General features: G+C 38.8%; 1 protein-coding gene across 2 annotated transcripts in view; it reads left to right on the forward strand.

Moving 5' to 3' along the window:
* The window catches only part of UIMC1 (ubiquitin interaction motif containing 1), a 98741-nt gene that overhangs the window by 36342 nt on the left and 44357 nt on the right, over window positions 1-18042 (forward strand). For both annotated transcript variants that reach the window (XM_030927337.1, XM_010386399.2), the window contains exons 5-9: window positions 605-710; window positions 1021-1754; window positions 10064-10125; window positions 12167-12243; window positions 16672-16775. In XM_030927337.1, coding sequence (XP_030783197.1) covers window positions 605-710; window positions 1021-1754; window positions 10064-10125; window positions 12167-12243; window positions 16672-16775 — 1083 coding nt within the window. The remainder of the gene's footprint in view (window positions 1-604; window positions 711-1020; window positions 1755-10063; window positions 10126-12166; window positions 12244-16671; window positions 16776-18042) is intronic.

Raw genomic sequence — 18042 nt, forward strand, 5'->3', positions numbered from 1 at the left:
GTTAAATTGTCATTTGAATATGCACAACTGAATTTTTTTTTTTTTTTGAGATGGAGTCTCACTCTGTTGCCCAGGCTGGAGTACAGTCTCAGCTCACTGCAACCTCCACCTCCTGGGTTCAAGCAGTTCTCCTGCCTCAGCCTCCCAAGTAGCTGGGATTATAGGCGACCACCACCACACCCAGCTAATTTTTTGTATTTTCAATAGAGACGGGGTTTCACCATGTTGGCAAGGCTGGTCTGGAACTCCCAACCTCAGGTGATCCGCCTGCCTCGGCCTCCCAAAGTACTGGGATTACAAGCATTAGCCGTCGCGCCCAGCCTGAAATGATTTTAAATGTGAAGGATACTTGCCAGTGGTAGGTCCTGAACCATCTTTTATGCCGTTTGCCTCCCTATTTTAAAAAAGGGTTTAGTATAGCGATCTAGTACAACACTTTACACGTAGACATTCAGTATATGTTGTGAGATTAAATTGAGCCATCTACATTTTGGAGAAGAGAAATTCTTATGAACAGTGGCCTCCCATTTTGTCCTTCCTGTGACCCTTCATATATAGTTATTTTAATAATAAACTTGGTCTGGTATGGGATCGCTTGTTTCAGAGTTGCCGGCCTTCTGATGCTTCTGCTACCAGATCTCGACCTCTGGCCACTGGACCATCTTCCCAGTCCCACCAAGAGAAAACCACAGACTCTGGGATCACTGAAGGCATGTCTCCCTGTTCTGACTCCTTCCATTCATCAAGTATAACTGTACCACAGGGATCTCATGCTGAGAGTAGATATACGGAAGTACCCCAGATCCTTTTGGTGAAAATAAAGGAGTTAAATCAGGAAGTAGTTGAGATCGTAAGAATATCCAGCATACTTTTATTTCCAAGGAAAAAACCAACATTTGGTTAAACCCAAAGAAGAGCCTTTCTTACCCATATTATGTAATTCTTGGTAAGTGATAGCTTACCAAGCCCTCCTAATAAAAAAGTTTGTCCTTAGCCCTACTTTTTCTCAAATACCTACAGGCATATGGCAGCTGGTACCTCCATCACTGTTTAAAGGCTCACATATCAGTCAGGGAAACGAGGCTGAGGAAAGAGAGGAGCCTTGGGACCACACTGAAAAAACTGAAGAGGAGCCGGTCTCTGGCAGCTCAGGAAGCTGGGACCAGTCGAGCCAGCCAGTGTTTGAGAATGTGAACGTTAAATCTTTTGACAGATGTACTGGCCACTTGGCTGAGCACACACAGTGTGGGAAGCCACAGGAAAGTACTGGGAGGGGTTCTTTTCTCAGAGCTGCCCAGGGTAGTGGGGACACATCTAGGCACTGTCTGCCTACCCTAGCAGATGCCAAAGGTCTCCAGGACATTGGGGGCACTGTGAACTACTTCTGGGGTATTCCATTCTGCCCTGATGGAGTAGACCCTAACCAGTATACCAGGGTCATTCTCTGCCAGTTGGAGGTTTATCAAAAGAGCCTGAAAATGGCTCAGAGGCAGCTCTTAAAAAAAAAAGGTTTTGGGGAACCAGTGTTACCTAGACCTCCTTCTCTGATCCAGAATGAATGTGGCCAAGGAGAGCAGGCTAGTGAAAAAAATGAATGCATCTCAGAAGATATGGGAGATGAAGACAAAGAGGAGAGGCAGGAGTCTAGGGCATCTGACTGGCACTCAAAAACCAAGGATTTCCAGGAAAGCTCAATTAAAAGCTTGAAAGAGAAACTTTTGTTGGAGGAAGAACCAACAACCAGTCATGGTCAGGTAAGGGTCAGTGATGCTGTAATTAAGGATGATTTATTCACAGATTAAAACAAGGATTATTTTAGCTATCTATTATTTTTGTGGTCTTCCCCTCCTTGATTATTAAAGTAATACATGTTCACTATAGAAAATTAGGGAAGTACCAGAGAATATAAAGAAAAAAAAAAAACAACCATTTCTTTTTTTTTTGAGTTGGAGTCTCACTCTGTCACCCAGGCGCGATCTTCGGCTCACTGCAACCTCCACCTCCCAGGTTCAAGCAATTGTCCTGCCTCAGCCTCCTGAGTAGCTGGGATTACAGGCGCCTGCCATTGTGCCTGGCTCATTTTTGTATTTTTAGTAGAGATGCATGTTGGCTAGGCTGGTCTTGAACTCCTGACCTTGTGATCTGCACGCTTCGGCCTCCCAAAGTGTTGGGATTATAGGCATGAGCTGCCACACCTGGCCAATCATCATTATTTCTATGCATACAAAAATACATTAACAATTTTTTTGAACAAAATGAAGACTGTTCTGTGTAAGTTTTGTTCCTCCCCCTACTTTATAGTTTATCTTAGTTCTTAATATATGACATGTTCTACCATAGATACACCATAATTTATTTTTTGTTTAAATTTTTTTTTTTGGGAAGACAAGGTCTTGCTCTGTCACCCAGGCTAGGGTGCACCGATGCCATCTTGGGTCCTTGCAGCCTCCACCTCTGGGCTCAAGCGATCCCCCAACTTCAGCCCCTTGCAGTAGCTGGGACCACAGGTGCACGCTGCCATGCTGAGCTAATTTTTATATTTTTTGTAGAGATGAAGTTTCACCTTGTTGCCCAGGCTGTTCTTGAACTCCTGTACTCAAGCCATCTACCCACCTCGGTCTCCTAAAGTGCTGGCAATATAGGCATGAGCCAACACGCCTGGTGTAAAAATTTTCTTTTTTTTTTTTGAGATGGATGCATTTTATTGACCTTTTCATAGAATTGATTTTTTTTTTTTTTTGAAACGGAGTTTCGCTCTGTTGCCCAGGCTTGGGTGCAGTGGCGTGATCTCTGCTCACTGTAAGCTCCACCTTCTGGGTTCACGCCATTCTCCTGCCTCAGCCTCCCGAGTAGCTGAGACTACAGGTGCCCGCCACCACGCCTGTCTAATTTTTTGTAGTTCTAGTAGAGATGGGGTTTCACCATGTTAGCCAGGATGGTCTTGATCTCCTGACCTCGTGATCTGCCCGCCTCGGCCTCCCAAAGTGCTGGGATTACAGGCGTGAGCCACTGCGCCCAGCGTAAAAATTTTTATTATTTCTAAAAAGTTAAATTTTTGAATAGGTAACAATATTCGCACGGCTCAAAATTCAAAAATATGTAAGTAAAAAGTCTTTTTTTTTTTTTTTTTTTTTTTTTTTTTTTTTTTTTTTTTTTTTTGAGACGGAGTCTCGCTCTGTCGCCCAGGCTGGAGTGCAGTGGCCGGATCTCAGCTCACTGCAAGCTCCGCCTCCCGGGTTCACGCCATTCTCCTGCCTCAGCCTCCCGAGTAGCTGGGACTACAGGCGCCCGCCAGGTCGCCCGGCTAGTTTTTTGTATTTTTAGTAGAGACAGGGTTTCACCATGTTAGCCAGGATGGTCTTGATCTCCTGACCTCGTGATCCGCCCGTCTCGGCCTCCCAAAGTGCTGGGATTACAGGCTTGAGCCACCGCGCCCGGCCAAAAGTCTTAACTTTTCTCTCTATCACCCAGCCAGCCAGTTCCCCTCTCTGGACTCAATTTGTGTTACTAGTTCTAGCGTATCCTTCCAAGATACTTTATCTGGTACAAGCAGAATACATATTCTTTTCCCTACCTTCTTTTACACAAATGATTTACACATTATTTTCTACTTTTTTCGTTTAATATCCTAATGAGATCATTACATAACAGTGTATAAATAATTTCTTCATCTTTTTTTTTTTTGGATGTGAAAAATACCGTATATGGATTTGTCAGAGTTTACTATTACAAATAGTAAAATGTCCAGAAGACATTTCATCCACGTGGAAGATACTTGTATTACATGATAATTTTCTGTAACTGTAATTGGTGGACCAAAAAATGTATTTATAATTTCATTAGCTGTTGTCAAATTGCCCTCCATAGAGATCATGTACATTTACATTCCCACTGGCAGTGTATAAATACTAGTTTTTGCATACCCACAGTAATGCAGTATTGTCAGACTTCTTGATCTTTGCCAGTCTTGAGAGATGAAAAATGGTGTCTCAGTGTAGTCTTAATTTGCATATCTCTTACTTTTTGTGAGGCTGAACTTTATTCTCACATGTCTAAGACCCATTTGTATTTACTTTTCTGTCTATTAGATCTTAATGATCATTTTTCTTTTTTGATAATCTGTTGATTTGTGGATACCTTTTATATCATAGAGAAAGTAGTCCTTTGTGATATGAAGTAAGGATAGTTTCCCAGTTATTTTTTCCCACTACATAATGGTGTATATTTCTTATCTTGTTTGTAGTGGTTTTGAATAATTTATTGAAACCAATCTTCTTTTTGGTACGTTTAGTTTGCTTTTTCTGACGTAGCTTGATTATATTGTATATGAAAGCTTATATCTTATTTTTCCCTTTGAATATTATAAAAGCAATAATATAAACTCTTTATATATAAATTGTAATTTTAAAGAGTATTCTGTTTTATGACTATACTATTTTTTCGTGCTATTTCTGTTACCAGACTTTGACTTTTGGTTTTGTTTTATTATTGTGTTATTCTGTCTTTCTTGTGTTATGATAAAGGTTCAAGAAATGGTAACTCTGAGGAGCTTCATAGAATAGAGAACATGGATTTGGAGTTGAGTTCTGATTTTTGTGTTTAAGTAATTTGTGTGTTTTTGAGCAAGTCACTTAACCTGTTTGAATCCCAGTTTTACATCTATAAAATGGGAATAACAATTCCTATCTTTCGACTGTTACTTTAATGATTGAAGTGAATTTGTGTAAAATGTCTACTACAATGCTTAGGAGTTTATAGGCACTGGTAATTCTCTCTAAGGGATCGAAGGTCATTCACTGGGGGGATGCCTCTAGGAATCATTATTTGCTAGTAACCATCTTCATTCACATTCTGGAAAGATTGTTGTCTGGGAAGAGAAGGCATTTTTATTTTTTTAATTTTTTTTTTTTTTCTGAAGGTATATCAGCGAAGAAGCCGTTTTTAAGAAATAGTTCTTTTAGTGACTGGCTTCTTTTCCAAAGGAAAGTTACATGATGCTTATGATAAATGTTCAGTTTGTTCTTTCCAATTCAGAGATGCTGTTTCTTAAAATAATACATTAACTCCAAATAGTGACACTTAATGATTTATTTGTAATTCAAGTTGTTAGCTTGAAAGATCCCAGGGGCCAGAGCTCTAGATCATAGACTTGTGTCAAGTTCTGTGTTGTGTCAAGATTGAAAGTAGTGCCTTTGCAGTAGCCTGGAAGTAGTCAAAATCTAGTGGATGGTCTTAATTAGATTGAGGTTCTTTGACTCTTAACTTCATGACCAGGCCACCAAATACTACAGGTAGTATTATCAGTTGGTACTATTTGCTACAGTAAACTGAATTAAGCTAGCTTAATTAAAAAGAGGACTGGGCTAGGCACAATGGCTAATGCCTGTAATCCCAGCACTTTGGGAAGCTGAGGCAGGAGAATTCATTTGAACTTGGGAGTTTGAGTCCAACCTAGGCAACACAGTGAGACCTCGTCTCTACTAAAATAAATAAATTAAGGAAATGGGGTATCTCAGAAGTTTTGTTGTTTTTTTTTTTTGAGACGGAGTCTCGCTCTGTCACCCAGGCTGGAGTACAGTGGTGCAGTCTCGGCTCACTGCAAGCTCTGCCTCCCGGGTTCATGCCATTCTTCTGCCTCAGCCTCCCGAGTAGCTGGGACTACAAGTGCCTGCTACCACACCCGGCTGATTTTTTTGTATTTTTAGTAGAGACAGGGTTTCACCATGTTAGCCAGGATGATCTTGATCTCCTGACCTCGTGATCTGCCCGCCTCGGCCTCCCAAAGTGCTGGGATTACAGGCGTGAGCCACCGCGTCCGACCTCAGAAGTTTTAAAATAGAACTATAACCAGGCCCAAAGAAGGTACCGGGCATCTGTGAGTTTTCTGTGTCTCATGGTTATATTGTGTCTGCTTCATTTTTCTCCCTGCAGACTTAGCATTCTTTGCTTTTGTTTTTCAGGTGTAGGTTGAAGACACTGATCCTATAGCTCTCAAAACTTATTACAGGTTACAGGAGACTTAATCTCCCCGAATTCCAATTTTAAATTTTCAGGAAAGGATTTATGCCCCATTTGGTGTCAGTAGCCTAGTCAGCTGTGGCCTGAAGGAAGTTACTTGTCAAATTGGCTGTGAGCCCACTGCTAGTGGGATGGGAGGGGTGAGGGACAGTCCTCAGTGAAAGGAGACAAGGCAGGCAACCTAGTAAGTGTATGGATATTAACTTTAATTTTAGAAATCACTTGGAGATGTTAAAAAATGCTGAAAAGTTTAAAGAGTATTTCCTATTTTTTGTATGGTTCAGATCATGTTATTTAACATTATGTAAACATTTTCTCATGTTAAATTATATATTTTACTTTTAATGGCTATATTATATTTCAGTTTATGAATTTACCATAATATTTTAAACATTTTTCTATTGCTGGATATTTCAGTTGTGATATCTTTCTACATGAAACTTTTCTTTATTCCTGATTGGTGTACTTAGGCATAAGAGCCATAAAAATGATGGGTTAAAGAGTTACGAACATAAAGACTTGATATTTATTGCCAAATTGCTTGTCAGAAAGGCTGTTAAAATTTGTATTCTCTCTATTTGGCAATGTATGAGAATATCTAGTTCACTGCAACCTTGCCAACAAGTAATTGTACCTTTAAAAAACAAACAAATTTTATAGGCAAATAATGAAAGTCTTATGATTGTTATTTTACCTCTCCATCTTTTGCTTTCAGGAAATGTGGGGAGAAAGAATTCATTTGTTAAACATTCTCTATTGAACACAGCTTTGCTGGAGCTGCCTGTATTTGAGACTTCTTGGTTGATAGAGATAGCAGGAGAGTCTCAAAATTAGGGACTCAGAAAACCATTCACTTTGAGGCAAATGACTTAGTCTATATTAAGGTTAATAAAGCTTTAGAATCAAGATGATAACTGGTTTTTGACATCACTGAGACAAGATAAAGTTGCTAATGAAGGCCTATAGATCACCTTGAGAGCATTATGGCAAGGAGTTGGAAGGGGTAGTATGTTGATGTGATTACTACTTTTCAGAATCTGATTCTTAATTTTTCAGTCAGGATAGTGGAATTTTTTTTATCAGAAATGACCAGATTGTGTGGGGTTGTAAAAACTGACTCTGATTTGCCAAACTTCACGCTGATGTATGTATACAAAATGGCAGTTTATTAATTTATTATGGAATAGAGACATTTTCAGTGACCAGAGTACTCAGATCTGTATCTACTGTCTTCTAGAATGACAGTATCTGGAGGGTTGAAATAATCAGAAAATGGAATTTTTAAGGGATGATTCAACTAGTCTGTGGAAAAAACCTAATAAACTACCACTGTCACACAATAGAGGACATTTATGTGATGACCAGATGATGTATCTATTCGTTTTCACTTTTTTTTTTTTTTTAAAGATGGAGTTTCACTCTGTCACCTAGGCTGGAGTGCAGTGACATGATCTCGGCTCATTGCAACCTCCACCTCCTGGGTTCAAGCGATTTCCTGCCTCAGCCTCCTGAGTAGCTGGGATCACAGGCATGCACCACCACGCCTGGCTATTTTTTGTATTTTTTGTAGAGACGGGGTTTCACCATGTTGACCAGTCTGGTCTTGAACTCCTGGTCTCTAGTCATCCGCCCACCTCGGCCTCCCAAAATTCTCGGGTTACAGATGTGATCCACTCTGCCCAGCCCCAATTTCACTTTTAAGTATTAAAAATACCCTTTGATAATAATTCTTTGAATTTTTTTTTTTAAGATTCAATGCAAACCATTCCTTCCTTATTAACATATTTCTTCAGGAAGAAGAAGTCTTGATTAGGCCACTGATTCCTTAAATTTTTATTTCTGCCACGCTTTCCTGTTCACCTTGATTACATTTGGGTAGTCTAAATTTTATTTGCTTATTTTGCTATCCTATGTTCATATTCTGGAAGAACCTCACTTTATTTTCGTATTGCTGCCATTGAGGTATAAATTTCTAAATTAAAATGTATTGAAATGAAGACATTCTTGGGATTCTACATTGAAATTATTAGGAAGAGGACCATCTGAGTAAGCAATATAATAATAGTTTTGAGTGCATGGGTTTTAGAGTCAGGCAAGTCTCAGCTCTACGATTTTGACCAACTATATGATTTGGGGCAAATTATTTAACTTCTCGAAGTTTCACTTATTTTTAAAATAATTTAATGGTTTTTGCGTCTTAAGTGGCTCGTGAAATTAAAGGAGATAAGGAATGTAAAGTGATTAGCACAGGCCTGGCACTGAATAGAAGCACAATAATTTTGTTTGTTTGTTTGAGACAGTTTCGCTCGTCACCCAGGCTGGAGTGCAGTGGCGCGATCTCGGCTCACTGCAACCTCTACCTTCTGGGTTCAAGTGATTCTCCTGTCTCAGCCTCCCGAGTAGCTGGGATTAGAGGCGTGAGCCACCACGCCCGGCTAATTTTGTATTTGTAGTAGAGACGGGCTTTCTCCATGTTGGTCAGACTGGTCTTGAACTCCTGACCTCAGGTGATCTGTCTGCCTTGGCCTCCCAAAGTGCTGGGATTATAGGCGTGAGCCACTGCACCTGGCCAAAGCACAATAATTTTTTAAAACAATTACACTGAGAAGGTTTGAGATATGCTTTAGCCTAAGGCAGAGGTGGAGGTGACTTATAACTAACTTACTGGTGTCTTGATTGCATCTAAAGACCAAGGCTAGTCATTATAAAATTCTATTAAATGGACACTAGGTGTCAGCATTTCCTTCCTTCCTTCCTTCCTTCCTTCCTTCCTTCCTTCCTTCCTTCCTTCCTTCCTTCCTTCCTTCCTTCCTCCCTTCCTCCCTTCCTCCCTTCCTCCCTTCCTCCCTTCCTCCCTTCCTCCCTTCCTCCCTTCCTCCCTTCCTTCCCTCCTTCCCTTCCTTCCCTTCCTTCCCTTCCTTCCCTTCCTTCCCTTCCTTCCTTTCTTTCTTAGAGTTCAATAAAAGCCTTGTCACCCCTGAGTTTTTCAAAGGAAGAGACAGGTTAAGTATTTATTGCTGTTGTATTTTAGTCCTTTGGTAGTTTGGTTAAGTCTTATTTTTCATAATGACTATATTCCATATTGTACAACTTCCCTTTTGACTGAAAACTCATCTATTCCTGATTTTTAAGTGTATTTCATCATTTACCTGAATGGTAGCAAGATTCATAGAGAGATACCTAACTTGTTTAGGTTATTTATATCTTATTAGGAAACCTTGAAAACTTCAGCTGATAGCTTTATGTCTAGTGGAAGAAGCCTCACAGCCCAGGCACTTCCTCAGAAGTCTGCCTAAGGCAGCAGTAGCTGCTTTTTCGGTGATCTTCTGTGCATGTATGTTTAATGAGTTGGTATTTGCACCAACTCTACCATTACTCAATGAAAATAATTTTTGAATCAATGAGAATAATCTTTCCTTATATAGTACCTATTGATTACATTTCTGAAAAGATAATCCTGTAGCCAGATATAAAAACCATAGTGGTAGATTTGTAACAAAAAGAATCTTTATAAGCTTCCCTTTAGATGGCCTATGTTATGGCTTGGTTTTTCTCAAAGATCATGGACTGCAGTGTTTATCTCAACTCAGTATTTCCTTTGAAAATTGGACTTTTCTCTATATTTTTCTTTCCCCCCTACACAAAATTTTCGATTGTTTTTCTGAAATCATAATTCATTTGACTTACCAATTAATATTGATATAGGTCTTGCATTTTATGAAGTGCATTGCATGCATTATCTTGTTTAATTTTCACGACACTTTGTGAGACAATTGTTAATACCCATTTTAAGATGAGGAGAGAGATTCAGAAGTCCCTTACCCAATCACAAAGTTAGTAAGTGATTTAGTTCTGATTTAAATACCAGTCTTCTGACTTTACAGGATGTGCCTATTTTACTGAAATTTACTGGCTTATGGAAAATATTTTCTTCTTATTGTTAATTATTGAGAGAGAACGTTGAACAATTAATTTTTTTTAAAAAAGGAAGAGAAGCCAGTTCACCTGTGCCTGTATATTTAAGATACTGTGTATTTCTTTGCAGTCTTCCCAAGGGATTGTTGAAGAAACTTCTGAAGAGGGAAACTCTGTGCCCGCTTCACAAAGGTGAGAGATTGTATGTTGCTATGAATTCTCTCCTCTGATGGTTGCCAGCATAAGGGAGATGAACCACGTGAGTGAGACTGTACATGGAGAGCTTGCCAGAGAACTTTTAGCGCTTTTATAAGTGAAGACTAGGAGAAATTTTATTAGTATCTCTAAGTTCTCAGATGTGCATCTCATAGAAGCCCAGAATATTAAGAACTGGAAGAGATCCTAGAGGTCATCTTGTCCAGGCCAGCTATCTTGGCATAAATCTTATTTACATTATTCCTGAAAAATGGTCACATCCTGCTATTCTTTTAACTAATTACACTAGTTTTTTCTATGCTAATTTGAAGGCTCTAGACTGATTTCTTTATAGTCCTTCTATTCTAGCCCCTTTCTCTCTTTTCCCCAACTCTGCTTATGCTTATTTTGTCTGTATATCTAAACCTTATATGTCTTTTAAATTTACTCTTCAGACTTACATCCTCTTTGAAGTCTTCATATTATTCAGGCCACACAGGACCTGCATCACTCTCACTGTCTGTTCTGTGCCACTTTTAATCTGTTTGTGCCTCCTATCTCCTGTAAAGGATTGTATTTGCATTACCTCCTCCATTGTTCTTGCTGATTGATTGAGGGCTTACCTTCTTACTTTAATAATAGATAGCAATTGATTAATTATAAACTGCACTATTAACTGGATCATGCTTCCAGTTACTTTCCACTTGCCCTTTTTATCTGGTAGTTGAGTTTGAAACTTTCTCAAGAGTTTAACTTTGAACTGCATGACTGTGTTCTCCCATATGAGAGTTGAAGCCCAATTGCCATTTGCTGTAGTCAAGGTGGTGGTCTTTCTTAGGCTTCTGGTTGATAGTACTTGGTATTCCTTCCTGGGCTAAAGAATATGGCTTTGGTTTGATTTTCCTGCTGTTAAGACAGTTTTGAAGTGGTTTTAACAGAGTAGGCCTTCTACTCCCCGTAGGCTTCTCTGCTTTATTGTGGTGAGCCTTGTGCAGAGCAGATGTAGGTTTTAATAAATGATTATACACTTTGTCACCAGGAGAGAGTTGGAATCGCAGGCAATGTGGTTTGACTTCAAATTGATTAGCCCATTTTATAAATGTCAGAAAATTGTTTTGTGATGGACCCTTTGAATAGAGCACTAATGTTACATGCAGAGTAAACTGTGTCTGGCTTGGGTTTATAACAAATGCTATGAGATGTTTTATTTAGAGAGAAATCACTTGTGGTTTTCTATCAGGAGTTAGTTATTTATCATGAGTTCAGTTGTAGCTATTCTCTTTGTGGTTCTCGGTTGATGTGAGGATTTTTGTTTTTAAGCACTCTTGCATACTTGATCATGCTAATGATAAAGCCCTGTGAAGCATGAGGGGGCTAGCTCAGATGCTCAGATCAGCCATGTGTTCCTATGTCAGGCAGAGATTGCACATCATGAGCAGTCAGGGAAAACCAGAAGGTTGGATGAAGGAAGCCATTTATAATTAAGTTGTTGTTAGAAAAGAGATTCAATTTATGTGGGCAGATTTTTGCTGTAGCGCAGTTTGGAATTGTATTTTATTTTTGTTGCATGGAAAGCAACATCTTGAGATAAAGAAATTTAACTGCAAAAGGAGGAGAAAGTGTGTTGTCAGGAGAATCTCTGTGTCTTGTGAGTTTACAAATCTCTAGCCTTCAGAAGGCTGAGATGGAGTCTGTAAAACACCTTTGACATCCTTACATTGGAGTGGAGTTTTTGTCTTCTGTGATATTCACAGACAGTTCTTACCCTTCGACCTTCCTTTGTGAAAAACTCCAAAAGGGAATTTGTTTTCATTCAGTGATTTCACTTGAACTGAAGCTTCAGTAAACGTATTTATTTTCCATATTTCTGGCCTACAGTTCTCAGTACTGATTCCTTGCTTTCCTGTTGTGCTTTTGTGGCATTAGGCAGCAAGTATCTGTGATTACCTGTGGCTTTGTGAGTGACTCACCATTGCTTTTGGCTCTGTGTTCTGATTTATTTTACTGGGAATTCATTTGGGATTTGGTTCTCTTTCAGTGTTGCTCCTTTGACCAGTAAGAGAAGCTTAGTCCTTATGCCAGAGAGTTCTGCAGAAGAAATCACTGTTTGTCCTGGTAAGTACCCCACTGTGATTTTACTGAATTTCTGATACCTATCTACCTTTTCATGCCTATTAATTTTCCTCTGACTCTTCAAAACTACTCTCTGGAGGTTTATATGTAATTGATGCATGTATGTACATATCTCCCCACTCGTATACGTATATACATATAGGTGTTTTTAATGGCCATTGGCTTTTATTCTCAATCTTTTCTCTCCTTAGGGGTAATTTAGTTTTGAAATTAACATGACTTTTTTGTCTCCTTGATTGTTGACAGACCTCATCAGAGATGGCAGTGAAACATCAGGAATGGCACTTACTTAACTGTACATTCAGAGCCTTTTGTTACTTAATTTGTTTAATTTAAATTAAATTGTTTTAAATTATTCTGTCACCTAGCTTGGAGTGCGGTGGTGCAATCATAGTTCACTGCAGCCTTGAACTTAGGGGCTTAAGTAATTCTCCCTCCTTGGCCTCCCAAAGTGCTGGGATTACAGATGTGAGCCACTGTACCTGGACTTCAGAGCTTTTTAGTAGTTAGTTTTTATATTGCCATTTGTTGGGGTCTTACTGCATAGGAGGTCCAGAAATTGAGTTTTGTGTATGTTCTGTCATTATTTTTAATCTTAGACCTAAGCTGCTTAACCTTGTTAAGTGCTTTAGTTTGCTTTTTGTTAATTGTAAAAATTAAAAGATACGTACGTTGTTTTAGGTAGAAGAGATGCTTATTCAAAGTTGTACATGGATAGATTTAGATATACAAAATAATGTAAAATGAACTAAGATACTTACCATCTGAGGGAATTCCTGAATCATTGTATAGTATGAAGCATTATTTTGTGATATGAACTACTACTTTGTAAGGAACTTGTTTTAGACTATATTGTCCGTTCTGGCTTTTCTGAAAAGATCATTAGCCTCATTCCTGTGAGATTGAGGGGCTTCCTACTGATGTTTAACTTCGAACAGCAAGTATACAGATGTTGCGATAAGTCACGTCTGGTTTTCCTCAGGTCTCATATAGCCTATAAGGACTGGAGATAATCATAGTTTTTTTATTTTGGTTTTCTTCAATGTTTATCCACACAGACTCAAACTTAGTTTGCATGTAATCTAGGAAAGACCTATAAATATTTTTAAACATCTGGCGGTCTGTCATAAAGTTCTTTATTTATTTTAAAGATTGAACTGTGTTGGCTTTTTTTTCTTTTCTTTTTTTTTTTTTTTTGAGACAGAGTCTTGCCGAGGCTGGAGTGCAGTGGCGCAATCATGACTCACCGACTGTAACCTTGAACTCCTTGGCTCAAATGATCCTCCCTCCTCAGCCTCCTGACTAGCTAGGACTACAGGCATGTGCCACCACACCTAACTAAGTTTTAAAATTATTATTATTACTATTTTTTAGTAGAGATGAGGTCTTGCTGTGTTTCTCAGGCTGGCCTTAAACTCCCGAGCTCAAGTAATCCTCCCGCTTTGGCTTCCTAAAGTGCTGGGGATTATAGGCATGAACCATTATGCTTAACCTATGTTGGTTTTTATTGAAAGTGGCTCCTTAATTCATTTGAAATGTATTTGGATTACTGCCTAGCAATACCCACTAAGAGACTACACTACCGAGTGCTCAGATTTTGGCAGGAGCACTCAAGAATGCTGTGCCACCTTTGTGAAAAGAAAGCTTCCCCCCCTCTCTCTGGGACTACTGACTTCCTAGAAGGAAATCACTCAGTCTGTTCAGGATGATGGCGTGTGACATCACCATGGGATCTTGTAGGAGGAACCTGCAAATATATTGATCTTGAAAGGCCTAGTTAATGAGAGGGAAAGCAGGTCCTTCATACTGAGGTTAGATAGCTTTTATGATCATGACTTGCACTTGCTGTCATTAGTCTGCTAATTAAGTCCAACTGTTTGCTGACATAAACCACGTCTAAATGAGATTGCAGAAGGTATTCATTACATTAATGTTCCTTTTGCTAAGAAAGTATAACTACTTCACCATGAAGCCAAACTCCTGGGTTTCTTTTTAAATATATAATTTAGAAGTTAAATATATAAATTGTCTGAAAAAATTTGTTCCAAATGGGTGAAACATATATTTAGTGTAGTAGTCTGTTACCTGTTCCTATTTACTTTTATTTCATATTTCTGACAGTTCAGGAGTCTAATATTTAAGATTACAGTATCTTTTTAGTGTTAATCACTTAGTTGAAGAAGCAGGATTATAGCCTTTTGCCCACATTTTGCATACTTCTAGCATTGCTTATTTCTGAGAAGCTAATGCCCTCTTAGTTGGACATTTCAGCCATTCACAGAAAGCGTAATTGAAGACTTTTTGTTATTGCAGTAATCTAAGCAGTGAATGGTTCTTATTTTTAAATATACTGAATGTCTTTTTGAAAATACCTTTAGGGAAAGTTGACAGAGAGGATTTTGAAGTTTATGTGCTGTAAGCCTTTTTCCAGTAAGGTGGGGTGTGTGTGTATGTGTGTGTGTGTGTGTGTGTGTGTGTGTGTCCAGTTTTCAAAAAAATTGGTGATGTATTAAAATATAGTTAATTCTGGAAATGTATTTAATCCTTTCTTAAAGATTCAGAAGATACATTAGAAACTTGCAGATGCTCTATTTGCCTAACACTGGCCATTTACTGTATTTGTGAGGCACAAAAGTGCCAGTTAGAGGTACAGCAGGTATAGTGTCAGATAACAGAGAACTTACTGGATTTGCATTCTGAGATAAATTTCTGGGTTTAGTTTGGGTTCCTGTAACAAAATATTCTAGACTGAGTGGGTTATAAGCAACATAAATTTATTTCTCACAGTTCTGGGGGCTGGAGAGTCCAAGATCAAGGAGTTGGCAGATTCAGTGTCTGGTGAGAGCCGTAGATAGCAGTTTCCTGCTGTGTCCTCACATGGTGGAAAGAGGGTGAGAACTCTCTGGAGTCCCTTATAAAAGGGCATTAATCCCATTCTTTTGAGGGAAGGCCCTATGCTCATGACCTGATTACCTTCCAAAGGTCCCATTTCCTAATATTATCTATCACATTAGGGGTTGGGATTTCAACATATGAAGTTGGGGAGGTACACGAACATTCAGTCTGTAACTATCTTTTCCAGATACATTGGTGGTTTTGAAAGATAATTACAATTTTTTTTTGTTGTTATATTAAGTAATACGTGTCTACAGCAGAAGTTGGCAAACTTTTTTTTTTTAAGACAGGGTCTCAGTCTGTAACTCAGGCTAGAGTGCAGTGGTATGTTCATAGCTCATTACAACCTTGAACTCCTGGCCTCAAGTGATTGTCCCGCCTCATCTTCCCAAAGCATTGGGATTGCAGGCATGAACGACTGTGTTCAGCCAAACTTTTTAAAAATAAAAGACTAGATAGGAAATATTTTAGGCCCTATGGGCCATAGAGTCTGTTGAGACTATTTGGTTCTGGCATTTTAGTGCAAAAACAGCCATAGACAGTATATAGATGAATGAGCATGGCTGTGTTCTAATAAAACCTTACTTAGAAAAATAGGCAGCTGACAGGATTTGGCCCAAGAGCTGTATCTAGTTTTCTGGCCCCTGAACTAGACTACAAGGGACCCCATCTTACATTTTCATATTACTGGTAGCTAGTATAAAGCCTGGGACTTGATGTTCAATTAATATTTGTTGAATTAATAGATGCTGCTTAAAGAATATATTAAAGAAAGGCTCATCTTTGTCTGGAATATATGTTCTATTTCTGGTCCCAATTTCTGTTTTTGCTTATCATCTCTTTAACCTCAGCACTAAGATTGGCAGGTTCTTGTTTTCTGTCAAATCAATATACTTTAAAACTAGAATTACAGTGGAAATAAGCCAATCGATCAACTGATCAACGAATAAACAAATTGTGATATATCTATATAATGGAATGCTACTCAGCAGTAAAAAGTATGAACTATTGATATTATGTGACAACATGGGTCCATCTCAGACACATTATACTAAGTGAAAGAAGCTGGACGCAAAAGACCTGTGATTCTATTTATATGACATTCTAGAAAAGACAAAATTATAGGAACATAAAGTCAGCTGGTCATTGTAAAGAGTTCATTGCAGTGACCGGAGTGGTAGGAGATTGACTGTAGAGGGGTACAGAGAACTTTTTGGAGTGTTGGAAATGTTTTGTATCTTGATTATGGTAGAGGTTACATGGTATAAATGGTAGTATATAAAGGGTATACATTTGTCAAAACACATTAAATTGTATACTGGAAATTTATGAATTCTGTTATTTGTAAATTATGCCTCAGTAAAGCTTTAAGAAGAAACAAACTAAATCTATTAATATATTGCCACCACAGTATTATCACATCCTAAACTTTAGGGGAAAATAGGCATGTTTGTTTTTTTAACTATGAAAATGCAAAATGAAAATTAATGGGATTTTAACTTTTTTAAATTACAGAGACACAGCTAAGTTCCTCTGAAACTTTTGACCTTGAAAGAGAAGTCTCTCCAGGTAGCAGAGATATCTTGGATGGAGTCAGAATAATAATGACAGATAAGGAGGTGAATATTTTCCTGTTTTTTCTCAGTGGTTTCTTTCTGTTGGCAGTCCTCTCTCTGATGCAGTGTTGACATTGGCTGAAAATATTTAGGTGGCAGGGGTTTTAGTTTTGGGGGCACTTATGTCAGGGAGTTTTTTTTTTTGTTTGTTTGTTTGTTTTTTTTTTGAGACGGAGTCACGCTCTGTTGCCCAGGCTGGAGTGAGTGAAGTGGCACAATTTCCGCTCACTGCAAGCTCCGCCTCCCAGGTTCACGTCATTCTCCTGCCTCAGCCTCCCGAGTAGCTGGGACTACAGGCGCCCACCAGTACGCCTGGCTAATTTTTTTGTATTTATAGTAGAGACGGGGTTTCACAGTGTTCCCTAGGTTGATCTCGATCTCCTGGCCTCATGATCCGCCTGCCTCAGCCTCCCAAAGTGCTGGGATTACAGGCGTGAGCCACCATGCCTGACCTGGGAGAGATTTTTATAGTTAAGATTAGTTCAGCATTGTTTCTAAAAATAGCAGTAGTTACCATTTCTTGAGTACTTTTGTATGCATTATTATTTCTATTAGAGATGGGAAAACGGGCTTAGGATGTTTAATTTGCTCTAAATCATGCTACTAGTAATGATAGAAATAGAATTTGAACACGGGTTTGAGTCCAAAGTTCTAGGGCATTTTTTATTATGTACCAATAAGTAACAGAGACAAACGGTCTTGGAAAAAATTACTGTGTTTATATTATGATGTATACATAACTTTCAGCCCTAATTTGATCAGAAATGCAAAGTCAAGATAGCTGTCTGATCTATTTGCGTCATTACCTTTCCTCATTTTACATATCTGGCAGTAACTATAAAACTGATTGATACAAAAGTTCATACTTCTGATTGAGATTCTCGGTGTGTATATTTTTCTTTTTCTTTTCTTTTTATTTTTTCTCTTTTTTGGGATGGAGTTTCGCTCTGTTGTCCAGGCTAGAGTGCAGTGGCACAATCTCGGCTCACTGCAACCTCTGCCTCCCTGGTTCAAGTGGTTCTCCTCCCTGAGCCTCCCGAGTAGCTGGTATTATAGGCGCACGATGCCACGCTCAACTAATTTTTGTATATTTAGTAGAGAGGGTTTTGCCACATTGGACAGGCTGGTATTGAACTCCTGACCTCAAGTGATCTGCCCACCTCAGCCTCCCAAAGTGCTGGGATTACAGGCGTGAGCCACCATGCTTGGTCCTTGGTGTGTATTTTTAGTGTTGAGTCTAACAAAACAGTTTAACTACCTGGAATTCCTT

The sequence above is a fragment of the Rhinopithecus roxellana genome, chromosome 3 (genome assembly GCF_007565055.1).
Source record: "Rhinopithecus roxellana isolate Shanxi Qingling chromosome 3, ASM756505v1, whole genome shotgun sequence".
Taxonomy (NCBI): Eukaryota; Metazoa; Chordata; class Mammalia; order Primates; family Cercopithecidae; genus Rhinopithecus; species Rhinopithecus roxellana.